The 10,019-nt window shown below is 46.9% G+C and overlaps 1 protein-coding gene across 1 annotated transcript; it reads right to left on the reverse strand.

The window, feature by feature from the left end:
* Positions 1-6,563: 6,563 nt before the first annotated feature.
* HOXD1 (homeobox D1) lies at positions 6,564-9,648 on the reverse strand. The gene is made up of 2 exons (XM_019480241.2): positions 8,538-9,648; positions 6,564-8,429 (listed from the first exon to the last, which is right to left on the reverse strand). The coding sequence occupies exons 1-2, from the start codon at positions 9,007-9,009 to the stop codon at positions 8,149-8,151; spliced, it is 753 nt and encodes a 250-aa protein (XP_019335786.2). The 5' UTR covers positions 9,010-9,648; the 3' UTR covers positions 6,564-8,148.
* Positions 9,649-10,019: the final 371 nt, after the last annotated feature.

Raw genomic sequence — 10,019 nt, forward strand, 5'->3', positions numbered from 1 at the left:
CAGAAGGAGTAGATCCCAAAAGACTGACCATCCATTAAAAATTTCAAGCAATGAATTCCAGATTGCACAGTTGCAAGACGTAGACAGCAAGTGATTACTAGACTGAGCTTGTAATAGACAGGAGTATGATTCTTTGTCATATTGCCAGGTCCAAGACCCTGTAAAGCTTGGCTGTTTTGAAAACCTTGAATTTCACTTGACTGTGAACAGAAGCCCACCTCAGAAAAATTGAGAACACCTGTTATGTGACCATAATATGACATCCTACTTAAGAGATGAGTCAGATGGGACTATCAGCAACTCCTCAAGCTTTGTATGGGGTTAAATATATTTCACTACTCTAGTTTTGAGGCTGCAAATATCAGTTACTGTGGTGAGGTCCACATGAGGAAGGAAGCATCACAGGCCTTTGGTTAACCATAAATGAACACAAATGCATTATATATTGCCAGCATCATCTCTGATCCCAGAGTAGTGATAATTCTAACCTGTCCCAGAGATAAGAACCATATAGTTAAGCGTCACACATACATTACCAATAGTGAGAGCAATCAGAGCTTCTAACAAAGTTCTGAGAGTGCTTTTTTGTCTGTCAGCCTTACCTAAATTGGATATGAGTTGAGAGCTTGCTTCCAAACATACTCTGACCTAGAAAAGTAAAAAACATGCTGCCTAGGTTAAATAAAAATGATGTATATCACACAGCTCCCCATGTCAGTACTAGAAGCCATATTGTTAGAGACGTATCAAATGGGAAACAGGATAAAATGGAATCCTGAAGGACTTTACATGTTTCAGCCCTTAGGAGCATGTGTGACAATTCTGACATTATCTTAATATGAAGTGCCTATTTTGATCTATATCTAAAATGCAATTTCTGTCAATGAATGTTGTGTTTGATTTCTAAGATTTGTTACTTTAACTGAGGACAGTGAGGAAGCCCCACCCAGCACTCCTTTCAGAGAGGAGATGCAGTTATCATGCTAGCAATTACAGTCCATTAAGGCTCTGCCTTTACTGCCAAAAGAGGTATATTTCTACCATGGGATAAGTAATGCATGTTAGCTATCCCACTATTAAATGCTAGTGTAGATAAAGCACTCACATTATAGTACAAGGTAAATGTAACTGGAGTAGAATTTCATGTGAATCTGACAGACCTGTCTGCATCTTGATGCCTTGCCCTAAGAGATATCTTTACATGCATGTTTGATAAGCAACAGACACACTATCAAACTGCTTGCTAAATCATCGTTAATTTCAAAGTATACTTGGTGCATTAATTGTGACAGAATGCAGATAACAAGAAGTTGCTTTAGTTTGAAGCATATTGCTGTTAGCAGATGTTGTAGAAGCCATGATGAAGTAGTTTGAATATATTTTTGTTGGATTAAAATGACGTTTCTTACTGCAAAGGTCATGTAGCTTCTGAGGAGAGTATATGTTAGGTGAGAAAGGCAGAGAACAATCAGAGAGAAATCCAATCTGAATAATGAAAGTGTCTAACACCTACTAAGCTCCCTGGTCAATGTGGGGTAAGACTTTATGCAAACATAGTAAGTTTATTATTAAGGAAGTAACTATAGAATTGTTCTTTTTTAATATCTATACGAAGGCTTGATAAAAGGTCTAGATTCTGTACACTCAGTCCAAGAAACTATGAGGAGTTATCATTGAATGGCAATGATGGTTCTAGGGGATGTGGTATCAATAAAGTAGGAGAGATCAACCAAGGCAGGGTCTGGTGTTGCCTTTGTGTAGGTATTTTATCTTACAAATGATTCATGCCTTGCCTTGACTAGGATTTCACTGTTATCTAGATAATGTGCATTAGCTCTTTCACTACAAAAGAAACTCACTTTTGCAGTGAAGATAAAGGCTAAAATTGAATGGGTCCAGACAATGGAGCAAGCATCCAGGGGTCCTCTTGGTCATGGTTTCCTAAAAAAGGATCAAGAAAGTATCTAAGGTGAATAGTAATGAACACCAGGTCCAGATAAGATAATGTATCTCAGTCTGGTCTAACTTCCTGATGTTACTATTAAAGAGTGCTAACTTTTATGAATGAAAACCCAATATTTTTATTTGATCAAATAGTTATGATATCTTTCAAATTAACTCTTAGCTCATCAAAAGAACTCAGACTGACAACCCTAGAAACTGAAATCCTGTGTTTGTTTAGCTGTCGCACAGAAAATAACAATGCAGACTTCTTTACGTTATCTCATTAGTAGGGAGCTACCTAATTTTCAGGGGCTGCCCTTGACGTTGTGGTCTCAACAGTGTGGGTTGCCACTTCTGCAGCAGAGCGCAGTGCCCCCCTCCCCCCACATTGGTTGAGGGTCCCTGGAAGTCCCATCCCTCCCCGGAGATTGACAGATCTTCATCTGTCAATCTCCAGGGAGGGGTGGGACTTCCTGGGATAAGTGATCATGGAACATTATGACTAGTGAAAGAATACAAAATCCTTACATTTCCACACACCACTCAAGCATAAAAAAAATGACAGACCTTGCAGGTCACTATCTTTTGTTTGGTCTCTTCCAAAAATGAGAACATGTCTAAAGCCTTCTAACAAAATCCATTGTAGCCTTAAGCCAACAGTAAATAGTTAAACCCCACTATACAACTGAGCTAAAGTGGCCCCCCTTTTGGCTTTGTTTTAAAGAAGTTTGAAGAAAAATAAAACCAAGAAATAACATAATATTCATAATCCTTGATAATGTAGAGTGACAAGTAGTCACTAAGGCAAAATTCAATTTTGTTCTAACTTTCATGAGAATTAGGAAATGAGCCTCTATTCCTATCAGCATAACCTACAGCCTGTTTCCAACTGTTGGGTGTGAAATTAACATATGCAACACCCAACTGCTGGGCTGAATCCTGAACAAATGAATGCTAGACCTTATCTATCATTTATTTGTCTCATGTGTATGCCTGTGTATATAACAGACATTTTTATTTAATTATTCAGGAATTGGCATATGACTTGCATTATCTCATTCCTCTGGGTATCTTGCTGACAGAATAATGCAAAGCAACAGTAGCTAACACATGTACAGTTAACATTTCTCATGGAGAAAAAAGGTGTCATTAAAGTGCATGTATGCTTTGAGAAGAAATTACATTTAGGAATAAGCACTAATGCTTAAACAGAATATGTCTATATTCATAGCAGTTGATTGTTAGAGATCCTTGTGGTAGAGATATAGGGTTTAGTCTCAATTAGCAAGTAAATCTCTGTATTCTAGTTTGGTCATTTTGATGGATACAGAGCTATGCACTGCTACAAGGCCAACATATGTATTTATTTATCCAGGAAAATATATGGCATGAAAAAGTCATTATAAGAAACTTGCTGTAGTTTAATGTCTTGATCTAACTCCACTAAAAAAGGCAGGAGTCTTTCCTTTGACTTTGGAGCAGAGCAGACCCCAACGTAAGGAATTTCCCTGATCTTTTTATGAAACGGATGCATTCCTCAAAAATCAAAGCAACTGACACAAATGTGGAAACCATTAAGAAAACCCTGACAAACCACTAACCACTTAGCCATGTGACAAATTTGGAGGCAGATACAAACACAGCTGTTTTTGAAGTTTGCATGAGAACCATATGCTCTTGAAAAACAGTGTTATTCTGGTTGCATATGTATGTTTGTCATCAAAACGGAAGGATTACTAGCAGTAGGCTTGGGGGAGAACTGTGTTTTAAAGACCACTGAAAATTGTTGTTCCAGTAGTTATAAATATTTAGCTTAAAATAAATAGAAAGACAGTTTTGGTTTGGGTTTATTTCCCCAGAGTTTGTAGTACTATATTTTGGTAGTTCCCTTTCATTCTCTCTAAAGCAGTAGTCAGAAACATTTTCCCAATGTAAAAAACAAAAAACATTGTGGTGCCATTCATTTCATTTCATAAGGATCTTTAAACATTGATTTCAGTTTAAATTGGCTTCATATGGGTAATACAATTAGTATGACTTTTTAACTACAACCTATTAAGTAAATCAGCTATCTAGAAATAAGTACTAACATTATGTATTAAAAAGGAGGTCAGTGTGTATAACTGTGTGCTTATGATTTCATTTTAGTTTTACCTTTTGAATTCAAGTAAAATGTGTAACTCAACACTTCAGTCTTGAGAAGTCACTTCCCTTAAGCACTTACTACACTTTATGCCATGCTCATTGTCAAGACTCCTTCACATGCCCCCAGCCCAACTGTCTTTTACCTCAACATTCATCCTGATTTATCTGACCTTTTTTTTTAACATTGTGTCCTGTTTCCTATGATCTCCTTCATCTCCTCCTGTGCTTGCTGCAATCCACAAAACAGCCATCAGAGATGATTACCTGGTAGATCAGAAGAGGAGAAGCTTAACCACAGGGAAAATCTGGGATGGCAGATAACTACAGTGAGTAATCTGCCACACAGGTGGCAGGTACATAGTTTTACTGACCAACCTGTTTCAAGTCCTGGTTCAAATCATGATCCATGGATCTAAAGGAAAACCAGCCTTTTTTTCTTTTTCTTTTGAGTATCTGTGGGTTAGGTGTAAACATTAAGAATTGCTATTAAACTTATTTTGGGGGTACAAGAGTGCTATTCAGCCCATAATTATACATCACAGTTAAAAAAAAAAAATGAGGTGGAGTTTTGAGACCCGGATAGAAGGTTTCCAGCCTTTCACCTACCAGCTGAGGACTGCGTGAATGACTAGTGCTAGTGCTAGCCAACCAGACCAGGAGACCAACCTTTCCTTAGCCATAGGGCTGGGATTGTGGAAACAGATCAAGCTTCTCAGTGCTAAATTCCCAATGAATGTCAGGATTTATCTGCTGGAAGGGAAAAGGCTGCCCCTGTCCTCCATCAACTTTATGCCAAGACTTAAAAAGTGTGATGATTAGTGGCTGTTGTGATAGTCATTTTATAATATGAATAGCTGCCCACTGGGAACTAGGATGAGGACACTTGCTGGCCCTGCCTGCTATCCAGTGACTTGAACATCACAGATTCATTGAGAGTTGTCCCCCTATATACTGAGGTATTATTTCCACATCTATTTGGCTTAATTTTCTTTTTCTTCTACCTGGGTGTTTATATTAACTCTCACCATGCAGCTATTAGTACTTGGCTTCTTAGCTACATGATGGAAGGCAGGAAATGTCTACAATGGGGTCTCTTTCACATTTCCTTCTGTCCTATTTCATACTGCTCTTAACACTCTAAGTGCTGAATTACAGAAATCAGACATAAGCAAATAGCTGTATTCATATTACCTTAATTTCATATTTATCTCTGAACTGTCATGTACTACTTTTGGTGGTTTTCCCTTATTTTGAACTCTGAACTGCATAATAAAGAATCTCAGTCCCTTTGGTCTTTTATTATATGAAGATATGTCTGCAGTTAAGTATCTTCTGGACTTTAATATTTCTGAGGTTTTCAAATTCAATAAGATTTATTTTAAACTAACTTAGTGTAGCGTGAGTCTTTAAAAATGAGATATCATCAAGGCCATGGTAGCCAGAGTCTGACATATGTAACCCCATCAGGCTGCCAGTATTGTGGGAAGCCTGCTTGCTTCCGTTCTTGGCCAATACCACATCTGAGAGGGCAGAAGTCAAAAGACTCAGGCAGACAAAAATCAAAGAGAACAGGATGTTGTGCAGGGACCTTAGTGGCTCTGGGACCCTACAAATCTGTGCCTTATCCTAAAATCATGGAAGTTGTCTAGCGCTGTTTTAATACTTTCTTTGTTTCTTTTAAAAACCTTCCATCCTGGCAGTGGATGGGAGGAGAAAGGATAAAACACAATGAGTACTACTGTGAAATGGGGGAGCTTTTAGAAATATTAGCAGTGATAACCAAATCTTGGGAAGGATAAAGTCTTTCCTGCTTTCACTTCTGAATGAACTCTCTCTGACCCTGCTCTCCTCCAAGTTGGAGAGAAAGTCTTGTTATGCTAAGGCTATTCACATTCCTTTTAAAATTTAAATTAACAAGTCACCTTCGGTGAACAAGACCCTTTCCTGCTGCACTCTCCCCAACTTCCATTTTGATCAGTGGTGGGTCTGTATGATCAAAGGAAGCAGATTTTGGCCCTTGGATTTCAACTCTAAGTAGAAAGGCTTTGAGCCTTGCAGCCAACCAAGTCACGGCGGAGCTGTTGAGTATTACTATCTTCTTCCCTGCAGGTATAGATGTGAGGGTGTCACCAGGTGCTTTCATACCTGCATTTAAGAGGTGGAGAGGTAGGGTAAAGAGAGTCTTTTCCCTTTGGAATAGGAAAGCCACATAGGGATTCAGGCATGTTGTTTCCACTTTTGTACATTTCATTGCCTTTCAGAGCGGTGTGGATTGCCATATCAAAGCCCTCTTGCAGGCAGACCGGAGGTCATTGGGAATGCCTGCATCTCGGCCCCTTTTGAAATCCCAATACAGCCTGGTGGGTGCTCTGTTGTTTTAGTCAAGAGCTAATTAGCATTACTCTGTTGAGGGACAGATGGCCAAATATACTAGAATGACACTGACAACAATGTATTAAAGCGCCCGGGCCACATCATTTTCCAATCGCATTTATTTATTTATTTTCATTTCACTCTCTGCTTAAAACCCATGAGTTGGGATTCAGCAACTTCACAATCTTGCCCATGAGGTGTTTGGGACTCCCTAGTTGCAGGGTTGTAGGGTCACTGAAGAGATTGTCTAGCAGTCACTGTTAAATCACAAGGCCACTGTGCACTATTACCTGCTTCCTAAAGTTGTAGGCACGGTTTACAAATCCAATCGGGCTATCTCAGTTCAAGTAGTTCCCATGGACAGAGAGTTGGGACAGGATATCCCTCCCCCAAGTTTAGCCAGTCAGTAATGAAGACCCCTGATCACATTTGAGGGAAGGTCAGCCCACGTACTCCTGAGACAAGGCCGCCCACGTGGTTCAGTCCCCTTTTGCGATTCTTGACTTTGGAAGTGGGAAGTCAGTGCTTTCATGCCCTCTTCCCTATTACTAAGAACTACCATACAAGGGAAAGGCAAGAAGAGCCTTCGTTTGCAAGCCACTTTTCTGTTGTTTTCTTCCTGGAAAGGTTAGGGAATAACCACTAAGCTTCTAGTTCATTTTGTTAAAAACTCCTACTCCTTTTTTTTTTTTTTTTTAAATGTCTCTTGAAGGGGGTGGGGGGGTGGGGACGACAAAAAAAACCCTCAACCAACCAAACAAAAAACCTCTAGGACACAGCCAGCATTATATCTACTAAATCAGTTTGACCCTGCCGGGTAGATCAGACTATCTTTGGTACCACTATTGTTCCGCAAAGCCCTCCTCATTTGTTCTCTATCTACCTATCAGTTTTAGGCATTATCTGGTCAGCTCCCAGCTATTTGGGATTGTATTTAAAAAAAACAGCCCCACCAAACATGCCCTAGCGGAGAAAGACCAAGACAAAGCTTCTCCTTTACAAAATAACTACAGTACAAGTCTGGCCACAGCTTTGGTAAGTCGCAGTTGCGAAGTCTGAAAACGAGGTCGTTCCGTTGCGGTAGCAGCTGATCCGGGACTGTCTGTACTCAGGCACATAGGAGAGTAGGAGCGATTTAAAGCGTCATAGTGCAAATACCCAGAACTTCGCTGTCCGTGCAGACGCTCAGCCTACCCGCCAGAGCGCATCTTCTCCGGCTGGCGGGGCGGCCAGAAAGCCCCTTCAGCAGAGCATCGCGGCAGGTTGAGCCTTGAGGACGCTCCGAGGGCTCGTTTGACCCGCTAGGCTCGGAGACGCCGCCTGCTTCACCAACGTCTCAGAAGGCCAATAAGGAAACTTAGCAGCGTGCTTTGCCCGGCAGCAATCCCCGATCCGCCCAGAAGTCAAGTGCAAGCCAGCGGCGGTTAGGAGCAGTCCGGTGTATTTACAGAAACGAGCGCAATAGACAGATCGATAGGACAAGAGGGGCCGTTTCTCAGGCAGACGCAGCCCAGAGGTCTGGTCGCAAAGCAGGGCCCTAGTGCAAAGAGGGAGGATGGGGAGGGGGGCTGGCTCGGGATGCTCCGAGGATGCTGCGGCCGCTCCGTCACCTCGGGTGCCCCCTGCCCTGCCCTGCCCTGCCCCGCAGCGAGCTGCCCGGGAGCCGGCGCCGGCCGCGGCTCCGCGTCACGGGGGGTCCCGGGCAGCGGGGCAGGGCTCCGGGGTGCCGGCGGCGCGGCGGGCGGGTGGCAGCAGCCCTTCCCTCTCGCGCTTCTTCTGCTTCATCCTGCGGTTCTGGAACCAGATCTTCACCTGCGTGTCGTGCAGCTGCAGCGCGCGGGCGATCTCCAGGCGCCGGGCCCGCGTCAGGTACTTGTTGAAGTGAAACTCCTTCTCCAGCTCCGTCAGCTGCCGGGTGCTGAAGCTGGTGCGCGCCGCGCTGGCGGCGCCGGGGGCCGCGGCTTTGCCTGCAAGGCGGAGAGCAGGGTCAGCAGCGGGCCCGCCGGCCCCGCACCCCCGCCGGCAGGGACCGGGGCCGCTGGACCCCGCCAACCCTCCCCCGGCTGGAGACTTACTTTTCCTGGGCGCGTTTCTCTTCACCTTCATCCACTCGAAAGTGCCGCTGGCGGCGCCCGGGGCTGGGGAGCGGGGCGGCGGGTAGGTGCCGGGGGGCGGCGAGCCGCTGGGGACGCCGGCCGGCGGGAAGACGGGCGCCTCGTGCAGCCCGGCCGGGAAGGGGCCGAGCGGCGCCCGGCTGCCCGGCTCGCGCCGCGGGGGGAGGCCGCCGCCCGCCAGCAGGGACGTGGCGTAGTGCAGGGACCCGCCGCCCTCGCCCTCGCCCTGCGGCCCGGCCGCGTAGGGCAGGTCGTAGCCCGGCGGGAAGGTGCCGGCGGCAGGTGGCGCGGGGCCGTAGGCGCCCTGGCGCTGGCAGGCGGCGAAGCCGGGCGGGGGCGGAGGCGGCCCGGGCAGGCTGCCCGCGGCCCCGTAGGCGCGCTCCGGGAAGGCGCGGTCGCCCCCGCGGGGGAAGAGCTCCAGGTAGGCGCTCATGGCCCGGGGCAGGGCGAGGGCCCGGCTGTGCCCGCGCCGCCAGCCACGGCCATGGCACCGCCCCGCGCGGGCAATATTGCCCTAATATAGGGCCGGCGGCCGGCACGTGCTGCCCCGCGGCCAATCGCAGCCCGAGTCCGCGGCCCGCCGCAAACTTTGCCGGTGCGGGACTGACTGCGCGGGCAGCGCCGGGACGGGCACCCCCACGAGCACACAAGAACACGCACCCCCACGCATACACACACACGACCACACACGCGAACACGGACACACACGTCTACGCACGCACGAACTGGCAGATTCACGCTCATGAACACGCACGCACACACACGCGGACCCACGGACGCAGGAAAGCGCACACGCGAACACGCGCACCCCCCACGCATACACACACAGGAACACGGGCTCACACACACCCTCGCATATGCACACACACACGCACACACCTACATACGTACACGCAGGCACACGAACACGCGCGCACACGCACACAGGCGCACGGCCTGGCGGCTGCCCTGGCCCCTCCCCCGCTCCCAGCTCTGCCAGCCCAGGGCGCTGACGGGACCCTAAGGAGCCCCCAACACCCCCCCCCCCAAGGCAGGCTGGTTACTGCGCTGATCCAAGCGCGCGACACAAGTGCAGGGGACGGGGACTAACGAGGGCCGGGCACTGCTCGCTGCGCTTAGGCCTTTGCCCAGATGCCCGGTTGGGCCTGACATTGGCGCCCCTGCCGCGGGGAGCAAGAGCTCGCCTTGTCTTTCCTACCCCCCTGCCTATGTCGGGGAATACAGCCGCCACCACCCTGGCACTCGGGTCCTCTGCCCTGCACTGGACTCCGAGTGTCATGTCTGCTAGGGCAGGGGAGCAGCTGTCCCCTGTTTTCCCGGGTGCCCAAGTTTTGGGGGGTAATGTGCCTTTCCCGCTCCCCTGCCATCTCGGCGCTAGCTGGGACTCAGCTGTGCGTGTGCTCCCTCTCCGAGAGACACTTCATCTTTGCAGATCCGAAGGAA

This window comes from Alligator mississippiensis, chromosome 4 (genome assembly GCF_030867095.1).
Source record: "Alligator mississippiensis isolate rAllMis1 chromosome 4, rAllMis1, whole genome shotgun sequence".
Taxonomy (NCBI): Eukaryota; Metazoa; Chordata; order Crocodylia; family Alligatoridae; genus Alligator; species Alligator mississippiensis.